Source organism: Mugil cephalus, chromosome 5, assembly GCF_022458985.1.
Source record: "Mugil cephalus isolate CIBA_MC_2020 chromosome 5, CIBA_Mcephalus_1.1, whole genome shotgun sequence".
In the NCBI taxonomy this organism is placed as follows: Eukaryota; Metazoa; Chordata; class Actinopteri; order Mugiliformes; family Mugilidae; genus Mugil; species Mugil cephalus.
The window spans coordinates 26,654,403-26,674,796 of record NC_061774.1 but is presented as its reverse complement, the minus strand read 5'-3'; the positions used below and the strand labels follow the sequence as shown (position 1 = coordinate 26,674,796).

The 20,394-nt window shown below is 43.0% G+C and overlaps 1 protein-coding gene across 2 annotated transcripts in view; it reads left to right on the top strand.

The window, feature by feature from the left end:
• htr4 (5-hydroxytryptamine receptor 4) overlaps positions 1 to 20,394 on the top strand; it is a 187,257-nt gene that overhangs the window by 126,717 nt on the left and 40,146 nt on the right. For both annotated transcript variants that reach the window (XM_047585264.1, XM_047585265.1), the window contains exons 5-6: positions 5,648 to 5,801; positions 10,983 to 11,608. In XM_047585264.1, the coding sequence (XP_047441220.1) occupies positions 5,648 to 5,801; positions 10,983 to 11,608 (780 nt within the window). The remainder of the gene's footprint in view (positions 1 to 5,647; positions 5,802 to 10,982; positions 11,609 to 20,394) is intronic.

The window sequence follows — 20,394 nt, the reverse complement described above, 5'->3', positions numbered from 1 at the left end:
GGTGGAGGTTTCGTACCTGCGAAACCTGCGGTCGCAACAAATCAGATTCTGCAGCGGCACACGGACGTGGAATGTAACAACACACTCTGGGTTTGCCTGTTCTCACAAAATCAGCACTCGCATAAATAATGGCCGAATAAAAATGTCAGAAATAAACAAGAGAGCGATGCTCTGCAGATGAAAGGGAAACAGGGGCCATTTAAAGTGCTTTCGGGTCCGGTGCCCGGCTGCCATTCAGCTGTGCTACGTCTGCTTCTAATCTGACCCAGGTGAATGTGTAGATAAGTGTGTGTGTGTGCGTTTCTGCAGCTATGCATACTAGCGGTTCTTTTGGCAGTGCACAGTCGTGATGCATGCAAGTGTATTTTTGTGGTTTGGGCACAATGGGGGCGTCTCATGTCTCCACATCCACACATTTAAAGAATCAATCTAGAGGAAGTCGAATAGAAAAGGGCCCCTTGACCTTTTTATTTTTTATTTTTTACACATACAGACCACACACACCCACTCCTCCAAATTACCGATGGCTGTGAAATGCCACGCACCGTGGGTAGGTAATGAGGTGGGATCATAGCGGAGGAGGCAGAGTAACATCCACAGTGGGTGACGGTGGTGTAAACTGGATTAGCTCTAATGCGGCCGTGGAACAACACAATGTTCGGGAAACCTTCTGAGGACGAGCAAAGGTTTTATGAATGTGCAAATCCAGCCCCTGTGGAGACGTACGAGGGACGGACGGTCGGTGCGAGACTTTATCATGATCTGTCGAGGGTTTAATTTGGTATTTTAACATATACAATACTCGTGTTATTTGCACCTTTGGACACTGACGCTGTAAATAAATCATCTCGCTGGTTCGTAAATGGGCCTTTTTCCCACATTAATTCAGAGCCGCGCGCTCGTTCCTGTAGCTCAACAACAAGAATCTGTCAGCAGCCGCTTGTTGCTGCTGGAAATGGGACCGAGAAGATTTATGAGCCTGAAGCAGAAATTAAATCTGCTTTCAAACAAAAACTAAAAGAGACTGAACATGTTCGGCTGCTTCACGGAGCGAGAATATACGGACACAATATACGACCAGGCATAACATTATGACCACCCTGCTGAATATGATGGAGGGAGACGACGCTGTGTCTCAGAAAGTGTCGACTCATCAGAGAACGATGGCGTCCACATGAAGACGAGACAACTAGAAAGAAGCAAAAGAGACAAGACGACTAGAAAGAGACAAGTCGACTAGAAAGAGACGAAAGGGACAAGACGACTAGAAAGAGACAAGACGACTAGAAAGACAAGACGACTAGAAAGAGACAAGTCGACTAGAAAGAGACGAAAGGGACAAGATGACTAGAAAGACAAGACGACTAGAAAGAGACAAGATGACTATAAAGACGACTAGAAAGAGACAAAAGAGACAAGACGACTAGAAAGACAAGACGACTAGAAAGAGACAAGATGACTATAAAGACGACTAGAAAGAGACAAGATGACTATAAAGACGATTAGAAAGAGACAAGTCGACTAGAAAGAGACAAGACTACTAGAAAGAGACAAAAGAGACAAGACGACTAGAAAGAGACAAAAGAGACAAGTCGACTAGAAAGAGACAAGACGACCAGAAAGAGACAAAAGAGACAGGACGACTAGAAAGAGACAAAAGAGACGAGACGACTAGAAAGAGACAAGAGAGACGAGACGACTAGAAAGAGACAAGAGAGACAAGACGACTAGAAAGAGACACGAGACAAGACAACTGGAAAGAGACAAAAGAGACGAGACGACTAGAAAGAGACGAGACGACTAGAAAGAGACAAAACGACTAGAAAGAGACAAGGCAACTAGGAAGAGACATGATACAAGATGACTAGAAAGAAACAAGAGAGACAAGACGACTAGAAAGAGACAAGACGACTAGAAAGAGACAAAAGAGACAAGATGACTAGAAAAAGACAAGACAACCAGGAAGAGACAGGACGACTAGAAGAAGTCTAGAGACGGATGGTTTTAATGTTGTGGCTGACCGGTGAATGCTCTGATTGAATCCAGCTCGTCTCATCGTCTCAGTCTCAACAAAACAACACAAAACAACAGGAGTGAACTGACGTCACCAGGATCAGTGGATTCTAGATCCGGTTTATTCTGGGCGACGCACAGAGAGAATACAGGTTAGCAGATAGTCCGTCTCTGTCCAACAGTCAGCTGACTTCATCTGTCTCCTATCACACTGGAACAGACCTGAGTCCTGGTCAATGTCCACACACACACCAACACACACACACTCAATCATTAAATCATTGACATGTGAGGACTTATTCCAGTCATCTGTCATTTGAGCGTTTCGATATAAATACACATACGTTCTGTTTCTATCGACTTCCCTCCGTCTCCATTTCTTCCTCCTCCCTTTGTTTTTGTCTTTACGCGTCTATTTTCTGGAACCGTCTCACTTCCTGTTGTCTCCCTCCATCCGTTCATTCACACCTCTCCCTCCTCTCCATCCGGCGTCGGTGCCTTTTTTTTCAGGCTTCATTCACGGTATTTTTTTTTCCGTATCGCCCGTTGCCGCTCCATTCATGCGCTTCAGAGGCGGCAGCGGCGGCGTCTCAGCGGTATCACGGCCCAACAGCTCCTGCTGTAGTGTCTGATATAATGTAATACTTTCACACACACAGAGAACAGAGAGGCAGAGCTAATCAAACCATGTGTGTGTGTGTGTGTGTGTGGTACGGAGGGAGTTTCGTTAACCGAGATGATGATGCACGTTAGAGGCGTTTTTCGTAGAGGACTATTTGGTTTTCATTTGTTTTGGAAAATGCGGTCGTGCAGGGTCAACACACATCAGGGAAATTAGTGGTAATTGTCATTTGTTTGAAAAGGCAGATGTTGGAGTGTGTTTAAGCGTAAGGGAGGCGTTTAAAAATAGAAAATAGCCGGCGTAGGAGGACTCGGTTCTGTTCAAGAATATGCGTCTGGTATCATGGGGGTGTTTCAACTGATATAAAAGAACAAATAAATACCAACACACCGAACTGGAAGCAACCAATCAGAGCTGTTCTGTTGCTCAGATGAGGCGTCATCGTTACACAGGATGAGATGTTATAATCCCTTGTGCCAAGAACCGAGGCAGAACTCATTTAGAAGCCCAGTCCAACTAGCAACCAACTAGCAACCAGCTAGCAACCAACAAGAGGACACCAGCTAACTAGCTTAGCCGACATCAGCTACATGCAACTACATGTCGACCAACACTTCTCCCCTCTGCAAAACACGAGGCAAAGCACATTTAGGAACCCAGTGCAACTGAAAAGACAAAACAAAAACCTCGAGCAGCAGGTTAGCCGTGACTAGCCACTAGCAACCAACAAGGAGACAGCAGCTAACACCAGCTAACACCAGCTAACTAGCCTAGAAAGTCAGAAGTTGGGTCTTGGTTCCTGGCCAGTACATAATAAGTGTCTCCTTGACTTTTACTGAAAAACAAACGTACATTGGTCATTTTTATTTATTATTTTGTTGTTTCAGTGTCTGTGTCTCTTTGGAATCTCAGGTAGAACAAATCAAGCGCTCATTGGATTCTCCTCCACTGAAATAACTTTTATGATTCCTATTTTATTACCGTCTTCTAAATTAATCAAACACATAGTTTATCCAGTTTCCTATCTTGGTCACGTGGGTAATGAATGTTAATTTTTAACAAAGATACGATAAATGTCAATCAAATGTTTTATGCTTCGATCACCAGAAGATGTAATGACCAAAATACCCTCACGGGGTCGTTTTTATGAAGTCTGTAAACACGGCCGGGAGGAGGCACGTGAACCGTGTAATCTCCGTGTTCAGCGTTTCGCTGTCGGCATTAATACATTTAATTGGACACGAGCTCTGAGCATTTAGGAACCGGTGGGAACGTGGTTCTATAAAGAGCGACGGTGGCGTCCCCGCCTGTCTGCTCACACTCTGGGAACCGTGTTAGTTTTAACACAATGTCAACTTATTCTTTCCCTTTTGTGTTTTCTTCCCACAATAAATGTACACGGATCAGCCACAACATTATGACCACTGATAGCAGAAATAAATAACATTTAAACCATGTTGTGACAATTCAGTGATCTGATGGGAACCTTTGGACCTGGGATTCATTCATGTGGACGTTACTTCGACATGTAGCACCTAGACCAGACCAGACCCCCCCCCCCCACGCCCCATAGCATATCAGACAGGCCGACACTCTTTTTTTAAATCCTCTCTTAAAGGTTTTTGGCTTTTAACTGAGTTTGAGATGTTGCCTCGTATTCTTTTTATTGTGTGAATGTTTTATTACTTTGAATCCATCCTCATGTCTGTGCACAGCGGTTTGGCTTCTTATTCATTTATTTATTTATTGTTTGTTTCTGTCCTAATGTATGTGTACAGCAGTTTGGCAAAACATGTTGTTTTTTTAAAGTGCTTTATAAATAAAGTAAAAAAAAAGTAATTACCAGATTGTGGTGTAAAGCGGAGCCAGCGACTAAGGAGCAGTGGGTATGTGCTGCCGAAGAAATACTTATGCACAAATTAAAAGTACAGGAAATGCAATTTGAAGTAAAGTGAAGTGAAGTCTATCAACAAGGAAGAAGAACAGGGAGAAACAGGAACACAGGAATACATTGGCTGCACTATCTGTTTTGTTTCTCTTCGTTTTCTGTCAGGGCACAGAAAAAAACCCAAACCTGTGTTTCTGTTTCTGACCAGCACAGGAGGAGTTTGTGTCCGATGCACCAAGTGAAGCTGCCTCCATCCGTATCTTTGCAGGTCTAATAACTGTCAGGGAGGATAAGTGATGGGATGCTGCATATGACTAACTCGGTTTCCCCGTCTCAAGCAGTAATAGAGCAGCCAGGACCCAGTGACAATTCACTGACTAAGAGGCCGAAGAAGCAGGAAATGAGGCCACAGATGGACTGCGATGGTGTCAGGACACTTATTAAGCTCTTCCGTTTCCTTTAGCAGAGGGTTTAGGGATGGAGGAAGAAAAAAAACAAACTGTAGACTTAAGATAGACAGAAAGTAAGAGATGATTGCACCCACACATGCACACGGAGGAACGACGGATAAATAAATATTGAGATGATGGGAAAGGCAGAGGACTGAGAAGTGAGGGAGGCGTTTGATGATTTGCTGAAATTCATTGCTAAATTATTGGTGGTTAGCGTATTTTTTTCGAACGCGCTGGCAGCAGCAGCGGCAGCAGCTTCGCTCGCATGTTGCCAGAGGAGCTCATTTAAAATGGAACGAAAAGCAGAAAAAAAAAGAAACGGCAGCACATAATTTAACAGTGTCACTATGTTCCTCTCGTTCCCTGTCTCTGGCTCTGGCGCCGTTTTGAGGATTTAGTATTAAATACACAAATAAAAAGAGAGTTTATTTTTGCAAGCCAGTGCATTATTAAGGAGGCTGGAATAACTCGGGCTCCTGAGTTTTTAATGGATTATCAAAAGCTTCTTTTACCTCAAATGTTTCCTTGGACTTCCTCGTTTTTTATCTTCTGTCTTGGCTGCGTTTTAATGTTCTCTTTGCTTTTCTTAATGCAGCAGAAGCGTTTTAATGGAGGTGACCTGCTCAACGCTTCGACCACATCCCAACTTATTCACGTGTGGTCTCTCTGCAGGTATTACGCTATCTGCTGCCAGCCTCTGGTCTACCGGAACAAAATGACGCCCATGCGAGTGGCTCTAATGATCGGTGGCTGCTGGGTCATTCCCACTTTCATCTCCTTCCTTCCCATCATGCAGGGATGGAACAGCATCGGCATCGACGACTTGGTGAGTGCTGCAGGAATATTCATTGTACAACCACTCAGAAGTTTTAGAGCGCTCCAGTATTTCTTTCATTTTATTTTGAAAAGAAAGCGCAAATAAACAACTGAAAAACAAAAATCATGGAGTCAATAAATAACCAAAAATCTGTTCTAAACTTTGGACTCATCTAAGTGACGTCTCAGTCTGATTTAACATGTGAACATGCTTTTCTTTCTGTCTAAAATGGAAATCAAATATTTTCCAGAGAGTTTAGTCCCAGAAACATGTGTCTCTTGTTGGGAGCTTAACTTTCACTCTTCTGTCCGTCATCATAAACCAGCTCCACGGGGTTAAAGTCTAAAGATTGAACCATGGTCCACACCATGTTTTCAAGCTTTCCATCTAGTTTTTATCCTGAGGTAGTTCTGGTTTAGCTCAGACTAAAGTTTTGGGTCATTATTTTGCTGTAGGATGAAGCTCTGACCAACTCTACCAGAGGAAACTGATGCTGCTCTAGAACTTTTGACCGGTCACGTATTTCTATTCTATGTGTGGAGCCGAACCTGAATACGATTCGTAAAGGCACAAATAATGTGTTCTTAACAAATACTGATTTCAAACAAATAGTTTTAGAAAAGCTGCCTTTCCCCATGTGACCGGGTGAATATTTGTGAACCTGCCCCGAACTGAGTGACGTTCAGGAGTCGGGGTGAAAAGTCTGGACTCTGTAACCGAGGAGGCTCTGACTGGACCAAACGTGACTTAACTGCATCACTGCTTTTCTAGAATATTTATATATGTTTTACCTGAACTAGGTTGTGGAGGCAGCAAATAACTTTTGTGAAGCAGAGTTTGACCTGGAGATTATTCCATTATGTTACGTTAGTACTGAGACGTCTGCAGCCAGGTTCTCTCATGTTAGCATTCGTCTGTTAGCATTCGTCTGTTAGCATTCGTCTGTTAGCATTCGTCTGTTAGCATTCGTCTGTTAGCGCCCTAATTCTATAGGTAGAAACCTCCTATTTTCTCCCACAAGAACCAAATCATCATCACAGTCATGTTCTGCTCCTTCAAGTCAGAATGAATCACCTCTATTAGCTGCATTTAATGTGAAATAGATGGATCATTGTTTACTAGATGAAATGCTTCATGTGTTGCTCTGGCAACAACATCACCACATCAGAGGCTGAAGGACGACGCCACAGACACGGAGTCAAGCTGCTCGGCTCTGGAAATGCAAAGCAGCTCAGACGGGGTTAACGGGGTTAACGGAGGCCTGTTCGCTCATCGTGTTCGTTTAGAAGCTACAACGTATCAGGAGCGACGAGAAGAAATGAGAAAAGGAAGGAAGGAAGTCAAGTTTTTAGAAGAAAGAAAAATATTCTCTAAATCTAATATTTATGTGTCTCTATCTTCCAGTTTGACAGAGGTTTCTCTAAAATTTCTAGTTAAAAAATGAAAATAAATTTTCTTCTGGCTGTTAAAAATCATTCACATGAAAACAAAACCAACTCTTTAGTTTCAGATTTACCAAATAAAAATAACTTTATCTCAGTTGGGGATGTAGTTTAATGGTGGAAGGTTCAAAGCTTTTCCAGTGCTGGTGATGAATTCATCTTTTTCTGCCTGTTTCTCTGATTAACTGCGTAAAACTGAAGATGTGTTTAAAACAACAACTAAAATTACAATACTTCCTGCAAAATTGTGAGACACTTCAGGAAATGCAAAGCTCCACTTCCGTATTACTACAACCGAGTGGGATCTGAAAGATTTAGGCGAACAGCCCGTGACTTATACACCTAAAGTTATTATCTGTTGAACAGATCAAAGTGGATTCAAGTCAGGAACAACTGAATCAGAATAAAATCATCACATTTAGTGAATGCAGTGCAAATCTGTGAGGACAGAATCAATAACCTTCAGCTTTATTGATAAGAGACACTTTTATTTTCCTCTTCCTCAAATATCAGTTAAAACTTCGTGTGAACCTGGTCCTGATCCAGACGCCTCAGATCCGTGGTCCTCATGTTGAGTTAAAGCAGGAAAACAATGCACCTTCATTCTAGTCCTGAACTTCAGTCGACCTCAGACTGTTACATGATTCAGTTTACGTGTCACAACCTTTCACACTCATTCATTTCCCCGTCTTGTGTTCACATACTTTTATTTTGAAAAGTGCTTTTTAAACAAAGTGTTAATGAAAATACATAAAAGTGTGAGATCAAATAAAAGTTGCAGACCTGCGACCCAGAGCGACCTAGAGCAACTGTCACACAAATTAGTGAATTAAAAGTTTTCAATTAGCTGCTGTTTTCATTCCGAACAGTCACGATCAGAGCAACATGAAGCAGGAAGCGGTGGAGGGAACAGGTGTGTAGAGAAAAAAGACACAAAGAGGCTGAAAGAGGAGACTCCCAAGCCACCGTTCACCTCCCTCGCCCCCCGTCTGCCTTCATGTGAACGCCAGCTAGAGCCGCCTCAGAGCCGAGTGTCGGCAGGTCGGCTCGGTTTGGCAGCAGAGACGCTGGTGCACACGTCATACGCACACTTCTCACTTCCAAACACACACACAAACAGAAGTTTAGCACAACAGCAGCCTAAAGTTAGCGCTGTGCTGCCGCCGCTCTCTGCGGGTCTAATTAGAGCTGCTGAATATTTTGAGAGGCAGGTCAGTTCTGGCACAGAGTGACGCCGCGGCTCATCAGCGCATCCAGAATTTAGATGTGAGGAGACGCGGGAACACGTCTCTGCCTCTGTTTACCAGCTTCTATAGCTTTTATGGCTTTTGGGAAATGACACAGTAAAATGTTAAGATGATGCATCGTTACCCCAGTGCAGCGTTCGCTGCACAGACTGGGGGTTATTCTGGTTTATGGGTAAAGGTCACGACTCATTGTGAGAAAACAGAAAAACCCGTGTTTTCACTGCAGGGACGTGGTTTTGTGTTAAGTTAGACGTTAAATAAAATAACAACGAAGATCAGGCACACGGACCCTGACTGACCCTAACACTGATGGGTGTTATGTTTGTCTACTTACTTCTTGTTTAGTTCAGGGGATGCACCCACATCTATGTAAAAAACCCCAAACTCCCGGCTCCTTGTGACTGGTTTTCAGGTGCTGCGTTGGTGTCTTTGTGTCTGACAGGAATAAAGTCACAAGTCTATATCTACTCTAAGTGTTAATCCCTTTTTACACATACTCAGTGTAAATGTACAGGTCAGGAAAATTCTTGAGTGTATTTATCACTTTTGCGAACGTCTGGCTAATTAGCAACTCTACATTACAGCGCCTATGCTAAGCTAAAGCTAAACTAAAGCTAAACTAAAGCTAAACTAAAGCTAACAGCTGCGCTGCCGGATTTAGACCGATTTCAAAAAACTTTTTCTCACTTGTTTAACTCTGGATTATACGGTGAGTCACTCTGTTTCACATAGTTGTGTCCATTTAAATGAACAAAATAGCTACTTAGTAGTGTCTTTAAACCAATGGGCCACGAGCAGATCGACCTGAGACAGGTAAAAGTCTGTTTGATTAAAAACCCTTTTTTGTCTCATACTTTCATCCAGTTCATTCAAACACGAGACTCTGTGACTCCCAACAAACGCACGAACAGACGGAACATTTTCCACTTGACTCTCGACTTCATTCATACATAAACTTGGCTGTTTTTGCACAAGGGGAAGTGAGGCTTTCGTTCATTGATCTCTGTATTATTCATCTCGTCGCCCGGAGCCACAGTTTCCTACGGGGATGAGATGATAGCGAACGAGAAGCCTGGGACGGGACTTCATCCGTGATTAATGGAGACAGGCAAAGCCTCCCTCTCCCTCCAGAGCCACGTTCCTCTTTTCCTGTTTTTTTTTTTTTTTTTTGCTGCACAGACTCGACTGAGGAGGACGTGGGATTTTAAGTGCGTCGTCGTCGTAAAAAGTCTGAAGGTGTTTCGTGGCGTAGCAGAGTGGAGCTGTTTACCAGTTCAACAAACAGGGTTATACTAGGACTTAATCCAGAGAAATCTCTAACCTTCTGACGTGGCTTCATGTTGATTCTCAGTTTTATATTTTGCTAAAGTATAAAACCAGTTCAGAAGAAGATAATGAGGTTGCAGAAAGCATGTTTTTTGTTTTTTTAAATACTGCTCAGATCAGTAACTATGCATTTCACCATTTTGAGTTTTACATCTTCACTTTTTTCTACTTTAAAAGAAAGTCACACAACTTAATGCTGTGTTATTAAATGTAAAAATACTGCAACTGAATAAACTGCTCAGAATTTTAGTTCATATAAAATATATCAGCTCATTTCTCTTTGTACAATAACTGCAGAAAAAAAGCTGCCGCAGTCGTCCCCCTTTTTTAAAAGCTGGAATATCAATTTATCAGTTCAAGGCAAGAACATTTATTCGAATGTTTTTTTTTTCTTCTTTGAATGTAATTATCCAGACTTTGATTTCAGAACAGCTTCATCCAACTAGCACTGCAAATATCTAATTGCTTTAAAGGTCTACCTCGTTTGAACTTAACACATTTTCCCAAGATCAAATTTTGAAAATAAGTCCTAAAATTAGCACAGTTAATCCTCAATTACACTCGATACAAACGGCTTCATCCTAAACTGTCTGTTTTAGAAATGCAGAATTCCTCCTCCTTTGTCATTTGTGCGTCTTTCTCCGAACTCGTGGTCGTCGTGACTAACAGCCGAGTCCTGACAGGCTCAAGCCTCCGCGTGTTTAAACGCACAAGGACGAACAGAAACGAACGTTTAACACTCTCGGGTCATCGGCCTTCATCCATCAGAGTCTCTGCAAAAGACTTTTCTTCTCCTCCTCCTCGTCTTCTGAGTCACTCGCTGCCTTTTTCTGCTTCAGTCATCTCGGCTAATAAGAGACCGGCCTCCGCGACAAGAAGACAAATAACAGCGTGTCACTGTGGCAATCAGCAGCCGAGGAAAAGCCTTTTGAAACAGAACAGCAACGTGGCGATTTTGATGCACCTGTTAAAACTCGACTCTAAGTTCACAACATAAAGTTTAGACGTGGAGACAGAGTCACAGAATGCACCAGTCGAGGAAGTGTTTGTGTTTCATGAATTAAAATGTCGTACTTTTAAGTCACAAGTAACCGTTGCAGCAGAGCTTCCAGATAAACATGCACGTTCGGGTCAAACCTCTGACTTTTCTTCCCCGCTCTTGTGTCTTGCACCAGATCGAGGAGCGGCGCCACAACGTGGGCAGCAACTCCACGTCCTGCGTCTTCATGGTGAACAAGCCGTACGCCCTGACCTGCTCCGTGGTGGCCTTCTACATCCCCCTGGTGCTGATGGTGCTGGCGTACCAGAGGATCTACATCACGGCGCGGGCGCACGCCCTGCAGATCAGCATGCTGCAGCGAGCGGGGGGAGGAGGTGGTGGCGGCGGCGGCGGCGGCGGCGGCGGCAACGCTCCCGGTACGTCGTCCGGCGCCGGCGCGATGTCGGACTCCGCCGACCACCAGCGCAACCACCGCATGCGAACTGAAACGAAGGCGGCAAAGACCCTGTGCATCATCATGGGCTGCTTCTGCCTCTGCTGGGCGCCGTTCTTCGTCACCAACGTGGTGGACCCTTTTATAGACTACACGGTGCCCGAGCAGCTGTGGGTCGCCTGCCTCTGGCTGGGCTACATCAACTCCATGCTGAACCCCATCCTCTACGCCTTCCTCAACAAGTCCTTCCGCCGTGCCTTCCTCATCATCCTGTGCTGCGGGAGGAAGAGGTACCGCCGGCCGTCCATCCTGGGCTCCGGCGCCCCCTGCACAGCCACGCAGATCAACGGATCCACACACGTACTCAAGTAAGTCCTCCAGGTCCTGTCGGTCTTTGGACGAGTGCGTGAAATTGAACATCCACTCAGTGGATGTGTGTGGAAATCATTGGTTGTTGTCATAGATTGTGGTTCACTACTGGGTTTGAGACGTTATACGATACAAAAACAAACAATACTGGATTATTGTTTGAGGGTTATATGGAAAAAGCCACGACCTATTAATGAGGTGGTGATGTTATGAAGAAGTGTCTCAATTTTTTAAAAAAAGAGAGAGAATTGAAGGTTTTTGTGACAGATACCTTCACCTGACTCTTAATAAACACAAGTCCAACAAAGAACATAAACTAATGGACCGGTCAAAATAACTGGACATCCAGACTAAACCCTAAGAAGAAATAAAAACTTCAAACATAACAAATGAGAAACTAGGGCAGTTTGAGCCTGTAACTCCGTCTTTAATATTGTTTTTTTCCTTAAAATATTTCTCTTTCTACTCTCATATTACCTCTCAACATTGATGGAATCATCTTATTAAACTCCATGTTTCAGTCTTTGTATTTATATCGATGCTAAAAGTTTTTTATTGTTTTTTTTATACTTTATTGTTTGTAGTTTGTGTACACGGCTGTAATCATCTCCCAGCGTCCAGAGGGAACCACAGTCTGCTGTAAAAAGGAAATGACTTGTTTTCAGGTGCACTAGAGGCCACTTTATCTCTATTTATACCCTCCCCAGTCCCATTCAAACGTGTGGCCCAGACTCATTAATCTCCCAAACTATTACTGTTTCCAAACATAGAACATATGTCCGTCTGTGATAAGGACATGACGGTGCACGTTTGCTCCGTCGTGGCCTGTTGAATATTACATTTTTTTAGTCGTCATGTCCTTTAATAGGGCAAATCTTATCTGCATCGGCAAAGGTAAATGTTGCCCCAGCGCTCGTCATAACAGTCCTGTTTATGTTGACAGGATGGACTTTAATATTCATGCACGTGGAACATCTCACCTACAGGAGCAGACACGTAGATATAAACACCGGTAACATGTGACCCCGTCAGGAATGACGAGCTGTAGAGATTCACATAGATTAGCCTCTTTGCTTGAGTTCTTCTTTCCCATCTTTGTTGGAAAAGTTTGACTTATCAAATCAAACTGTTCTGGGCAGGATGGACAGTTTGTTTACAAGAAAATTGCCTCCTTCTTCTTCTTCTTTATATTGGTTAAAGCGTATTGAAAACTAAATGGAGTGTTATGCCAAGCTGGATATTAAATTCACGGAGCGCGATTCAGCGTCGTCTCCCTGTAATTTGCTCTCGTCTTACTATTCCCAGCACTTCTTTCCTTAGAGATGTCATCTGGCCGTGACAAAAGAGAAGATCATCGACAACAATTATGTCATTTGTGTAAATAGAGGCCGGAGACAGCCTTCTATTACTGACAAAGTGTTTTGACAGTGGTCTTCATCTTGAGAGGGATCGTTGCTGCATTGTTCGGGGATTAAACACAGTCTGACTCTCTGAGCTATTATTTGTATATTTATGTAAAGTGTGGGGCCACTTTTAAGACGGCATTCATGAACATGAATAGTTCAATATGTTCCATCTCTGCGTGCTCTGACCCGGAGGGCGCATGCAGTGTTAATCAGAATAAAAGCAGACTTTGGCTTTTCCAGCAAACTGCTTTCAGTTCAGCTTATTGTTGCTGTTACACCAAGAGCTGAAATGTCTCTAGAAGTTTTACAGTGTCCACAGATACACGTACTACTCAGTAGATATCTCCACGACGGATAAAGTTTCTTACTTTGTTTTTTTAAAGCATCACCAGCAACGTGTTGGTTTGTAATTATTAGAATCATTTCTGCTTGTGCACTCGTCAGTCGCTCGGTAACAGCTCCACCCAAACACTAGTGGGCGCTGTGTCCTTTTTGCCACCCGGGTTAATATTCGTTTCTACTTCCTGCTTCTCTTCTTCAACAACCGCGACTGAAACTTTGGCCGAATACGTGTCGCACAAATGTTTGCATCTCCCAACCTCCTCAGGTAACTTCTCACTGACGTGTTCCATCTTTATTGATCCAGAACGATCAGTTCGTAACGAATGGTAACATCTGGTGAGTGATTTGTAACATTTTCAGAAAGTTATTGAAAAGAAAGAAAAACCTGAAGTGCTGTGAGTGTTGTGGTATTTTTCAGTTGACCTTTTAATAATTTGCAGTACTTTTTTTTTTGTTGCCATTTGTTTTATATCCTATAGATCCTATATAAATTGAATCTCTGGACCTCCTCAGTTAACTTTAGCGACTCTTTATTGATCCAAAACAATCAATTTGAAAATTGCTGTCGTAAATACTGAAGCAGAAACGTGCAACTATCAAGTGGACCAGGCTACGACATTAGCGTCTTTTTCTCTACATCTTTGATTTCTGGAATATTTTTATTCATAGAGCGTCTGAGAAAACAAGATGATTACGAACCAGTCTGGACAATATTAAGCATAAAATGTCGTAGTAAATTGTGTGTGCTGTCACTTATGATGTGTGGTCCATGAAACACCGAGAGGCCTCCGATCCTCGGAGACTGGAAACGGAGCCACGGTGACAATTTGTTTCATAGACTTGCCTCCCTGTGGAAAACCCTGCGCCGCGCTCGCTGTCGCAGCAACGAGGCAGCAGACGCACCATTTAAATTTCAAAAATTGCAATGACAAGTCGAGACGTTATGAAGCTGGAGCTCATTGTAAGCAATCAATGAACGTGTTTACACCAGCACAGAAGCCCCGATCAGTTAACGTCCGTTCTGTCGACAGCACGTGCAAAGTTTTCGTTCCCCTCCTGACGTTTCTGGACCATCATCAGAGCGCTGCTACCGAGCACTGAGAGCAGGACGCTAATGTGAGCCAGTCCACATGGAACTGATCTGCGCTCGCGTTCTTCTACTCTCCAGTGAGTAGCACTGAAATAAAAATCGCCATTATTTGCTCAAGAATGATAATATCTGGGGGCCGTGTGTGATTTGTCATATTTTCAGAAAGTCATGGGAAAGAAAGACTAATGTGACATCCTGTCAGCGATGTGGCTTTTCAGTTGAACTTCTAATAATTTGCAGAGTTTATTGGTCACTTGTTTTTTTTTTGTTTTTTTTCATGCTCATTATTGAGCTGCTCGGAAAATTATTATTTTTGTTGGCATTTGTTCACTCACTTTTTCCTTAAATTGGATGAATGTTTACTTACTTCTACGGTTTAAAGCGATAAAACACTAGTGAAGTGTTCATGCTTTTTGAGTTGTTCCCATAGACTGTATATAAATATGGACATTACGTTTCCACTTCATTGCATCGGCCAAGCTGATGCTACGTATACGGGCGGCGCCGTCTTTATACTGTCTATGGTTGTGGACATAATGTTGTGGCTGATCGGTGTATAAACCCTTATGTAGCAGATGTTTCCCAAGTCTTATTTGTAATTTCTTCATAAGTGTGACTCAGCTAATGGACTCAAAAATCCTGGGGCCGAAGGCATCAAAGCCTAAAACTTAAAGATGTATAATTTACTCTGCAGAACAGGAAAATGTTCGAGGGGCACTAATGACGATCACTATCCCCCCATGGCTGAATTCTCCAACCGTGCATGTTATGCATTTTCAACAAAATCCCTTCGCGTAATAGAAGTTGCTAGAAATAAGCTGAGAACCTGGTGACATTTGTGAATCTTTCTCCTTTTCTAGTGAAAATATTTCATCATAATTTTGTGGTTTGTTCCGCTCGTGAGCCGTAGACTCGATATATTCCCCTGCACACTCCCTCATCCCACCGCCTGCTGCGCTATTGATAGGAACTCCGCGGTGCACTGACACCTTTGGACTTCAGGGATTTGTGGCTGTGTGGAGGAAGTCGTCTCTTAGTTAAAGTTTGGACTCCCTGCAGAGATGAAACCTGGACATGTGGGCGGTTTCAAAGCCTCAACAAGACGAGCTCGAGTACGTACGTCTTCATGTGTAAAGGCTGTGATGTGGACACAAACCCTGCACACACACACATATATATACATATATATATAGGAGCAGTGTTTAATGTCACCGGCGTTGGAGGCGCACGGTTCAGGTTCTTTGACGACACGTCAGATATAAAAATAGCTTTTCACACATATAAAGATGATTCACATAGTACAAGGGCGGATTGTGATAAGGAAAGTGATGCATGGCTCTGATCAGATCATGATTTATGAGTCTTCTCCAGATCCCTCTTATCTCAGATGGAGATACTGTTCCTATTAGATGCAAAATGTGACCGGTTTGTTGAAAAAGCACACACAGGACACAGAAAGTGTGTAGGTGCGATTCTTCATAGCGTCACATTGCTAGAAGTTAGATTACTAGTAAGTATGCTAATGCTAATGCTAATGTGCGGATGTTTAGCATTCAGAATGTTTTTCCATGTTCGTGTTCATCTCTGAGCTGGAGTCGCTCATTTCAGTCATAACCAAGTAGCTTTAGTTAAAGTTGGTGAGCGGCCATGAACGTTGACGCGCCAATGACGGAAGTTGATTTTTCCGTGATTGTTTAACTCTGTTTTTGTGCAATATTTGTATGTTGTGTATGTTCTCTGACATTGGCAACTGTGTGTGCAGAGCTTCATGTTGTCTCGGTGCAATCATGGTGCTTAAAGGTGAAGGAAGAGTCAAGTTTCCAGTGAAGTAGAACACATGTGCAGGACGCTAAAGGGAGGAATGAGGTGGAAACAGGGTTTTCCCATATTTATTAACAAAATCCCTGTTAAAATCCCAGTGGTGGAGTTGAAATCTAGCCTAAAACGACTTTTTGGTCCTGGAAAAAATATGTTGGGCCGTTTTTTTATGTAGGCCGTTAGGGACAATGTACAGAAATGAAAGAAAATCACACTTCTGAATATTACATCATTTTGTCTATTGCCTGTTTTGCCGATGCAGAGCAGATATTTTTTGTCCTAGTCCGGCCCCCGGGTGTCTCTTCTTTATTTCTCAGGGAGTTGGCAACTCTAGGTGGAGACGAATCACTTTAATTTACACTTACAAGCTGCAGATGCATAAAAGGGTAGAAGGGTATTAAAAAAAAAACACAGAAAAAAACATTAAGGACCAAGACACGAACACGAGGAAACGCGATTATAAAACAAACAGAGGTGACATCACAGATGACTTTACAGTGAACAAAGGGAAAAGGCTTATGTAAGACACACACACACACACACACACACACACACACACACACACACACACACTGAGGTTGATGAGACACAGGTGAAACTAATGAGGGTGGAGCACACGAGGAGAAACCGATCCATCAATCAACAGAGGGGAAACAGAAGAAAGAAGAAAAACAAGACAATAAACACCCAGGAAGAACTTTACAAAATGAAAAAAAGGAAAAAAGGAAACAACTTATTCTTCTACTGGTTCAGAGGCAAACGTGGTAAAGACTGAGTGAGTTACCTTATGAGCATGTCAGACTTTAGGCACATGACTTTTACACCTGAAATCATTTATTTGTCTTCTAGTTTTCATGTAATTCTGTGTGAATCTCAGAAAGAAACCAGTTTGTAACCAGTGTGTTTCCGGAAGCCGAACTTAAAAGTATGAGAAATAGTCATCACAGGTCGCGCAGATCATGTTTTGTTCCTAGACACAAACCTCAGTCTCCCGGGTGAAATGCCAGCGTTGAGACCCGTCCCTCCTCTTACGCAGATGGTTTTTATTGCTCTTTACACCCCACACGATCACAAATGTGCAAACAACCATATATGTCGCTGTGGAGTCGGTGACAGTCGGTCGCACCAGAGCAGAAGCAGAAGCAGCCGCCTGGAACCGCGGCTGGAGATCTTCCACCCCAATTTATGCACCAACGCCGGCTGCCATGTTGCGTCTTAATAACTGAAGGTGCCACGTGTGACTTTCGCGGTGACATTTATTTGTTGCTGAAAAGATGCAGACACGAGGATCCCGATCGCACAATGACTCTAGCGCCGTCCGACACACACACACACACATGCTCATGTCAGTCATTAAAAGCAGAAGAGGCAGTGAAATGAAGTTAGCTGCACGCTCTGCTGTTCTTAGTTAATTAATTCAAATCAGTTTTTACCATTTCCTCCTTCCAACCGATCCTTTGTGACGGCTGAAACATGAGCTAATCAGATTGTTGGTTATCAGCCGTCAGTGTGTCGTCTCCATTAGAGGCCGTGGGGTCTGTGAGCGGCAGAAAGAAAGGAAAGCGTGGGCAGTGACCGCGGCACCTCTGCTTTAATTCCTTTGTTTCACTCGGAAAAAACGTAATAACTGGTTGAAAAGCCGGATCAGTCAACCAGTCAGAAACCTCTTTGTGACTATACGCTCTGATATGAGCAACATGGAAATGTCTCCCATCCAACTTCACAGCAGGTTCCACCAGAAAGCAGGAAAAAATGATTTGTTCTGCCCAATATGCTAGATTATATGTATTAGGCTGCTTCCAGTGCTGCATCATTTACAAAAAAACCTGCATGTCGCTTTGTGTTCTTGAACACAGCTTTGGTTCTGCCCTGTAGGTACAGCTCTCGAACGGCTCGAATCTCTGGCTCTTAAAACCTGAAATTTAGAATGAGGGGGATGAAAATGCTGCACATTACACATTTTACGCAGGCCCACAGCAGCAGAGTTGATAAGTGTGTCTTATATTTATGCACGAGGATATGTAAAAATAATGTACTTAATAATTTATCTGCACAAAGTCAGACCGTTTGTATTAGGACAAGCCACATAATTCAGTTCAGCTATAAATGATGTGCTTAGATAAACCTAGAGCGATTCCATTTAACAGGTCGGGTCCTTTTATTCATGCAGTATTTCTGGTATGATCTCGTTGCAGATCTACTAATTTTAATTAAATTTCTATCCAAAATATTGCCACCTTCCTGTATTTGTGGCTCTGTAGCATCGAAAACCTGGTGAATCAGGTCTTTTTTTTTTATCTTCAACACTGGCACAGAACTGTATATAGACACTTTTTGGGTTTAAGACAATAATGCAAAAGCAGTATAGTAGATAACACTGTCAGTTCATGCCACTGGGTCGGTAGAACATCTTATTAATCTTATGCAACTTAATCTTTTTTTTGTCAGTGTGTGACAGTGATCTCCTAAAAATCCAAAGTTTTCCCACCGGTGGAGATTTTTCTGCGATAAATCATGTTTAGATAATGTTGCACCCGGTTGAGAAGAATAAAAAACCTGTAGCAAAATAAAATCTCTCTGATTCTAGATTCTAGTTGTGTTTTTGTGAGTTTCTACTCCAGGATCCTGGACTGAACTCTGCGAAGGCTAATTAAGAAGCAGGCAGCTGCTCTGAGATCAACCTGTCTGAGATACGTAGAGAAACCCGAGCGTTTGATGCCGACACCGACGAGGCGGATTAGCGTCGTCTCTGGTGTGAGGGGAGGCATTGATCCCGACAATGATGTTGACTGAATTGATCCTTGTGAAGTGCGGCGTCTCCCCCGATGGTGGTTTGCACTCAGTCTTTAAACTGTGTGACCTTTATTTTGTTCAGCGTGTGTCGTTCCAGGAGACAGGAAGTTTCAGAGATGCACAAATTAAATATCTGCACTCAAGTTGTGACTGCAAATACTTGAGTGTTTTTAACTCTTTTCTGTCTGGACTTCCCACTGTAAAATGACTGGTCCATCTGTTTATCAGAGACAACTTTTCAGCTCCAGTCCTTCACAATCTGACATCCTGCACAATCATCGCATTTCAAATGACAACACTTAAGAGCAAAGGGATGATGACACTCTTTCATGTGCTTTAAAAACAGATGGAAAAAGGGTGGAGGTGCCTCGCTAAGTGCCAGTTACAAAGGGAAAAGCTATTTCCTCCACCTGTTCAGCCCGCTCTCAGTCCCGCTGAAGAATTTTATCGCTATGTCCACGTTTTTTTTATATAACCTCTCATCCACGCTCCATTAAATCAAGGCCATTCAGTCCGACAGTGACAGTTAGAGGAGGGGTCCAGCAAAAAAAAAAAAAAAAAAAAATCACAGCTCAGGTAATTGCTTTTAAAATGCCATAGAAATGTCAGCTCGGCCTAAGATGCGTTCACTGACTGGTTCAGTACAAGAGAACCCAGGGGCCTGACCTGAGCTCTCAGAGTCACCCCGACCCCGGTGCTGCACGAGCTGATCGCGAGGATGATCTCAGATTTGATGCATCTGGGTTTAGGCAAAAAATACAAATAATTGAGCGCCACTGACGCGGTGGGATGGATTGCTGTCTCCAGGAAAATAATCCAGATACGACCAGGTTGAACGATGTTGATGATGTCACGCATAAAAAACACAGGAGTAACTAACGCTTTGCAACAATGAACTTTATATTCTTGACCTGCATGCATATTGTGGCATCTCACACAAAAGAAGTTATCCTTAGCTTCTTTTGTGTGAGATGCCACAATATGCATGCATATTTTTTCTATATGTAGTTTTTCTATATGTAATTGAAGCTTGAACCGGCGCTACCGTTGGCCATAGCCCATGTCAACACCATCAACACTGTTAGTCTGACGTAATATGCGAATCTCACTCTGCAAACTCTCAGCTCTACCATAACATCCGTCTCTGGCATGGTGCATTCACTGACATCAAGGACAAAAAACCAAGAACCACAATGTCAATTAATATAGCTTAATAGTTTATATTGTGCACGTACAGTTGCGACACAGGGCTGCAGGTTCAGATAGGCCGTGCACCCTTAACCATGACCCCTGACAAACAACCTGGATGGGATTAGAACCCATGACTGCATTAGCA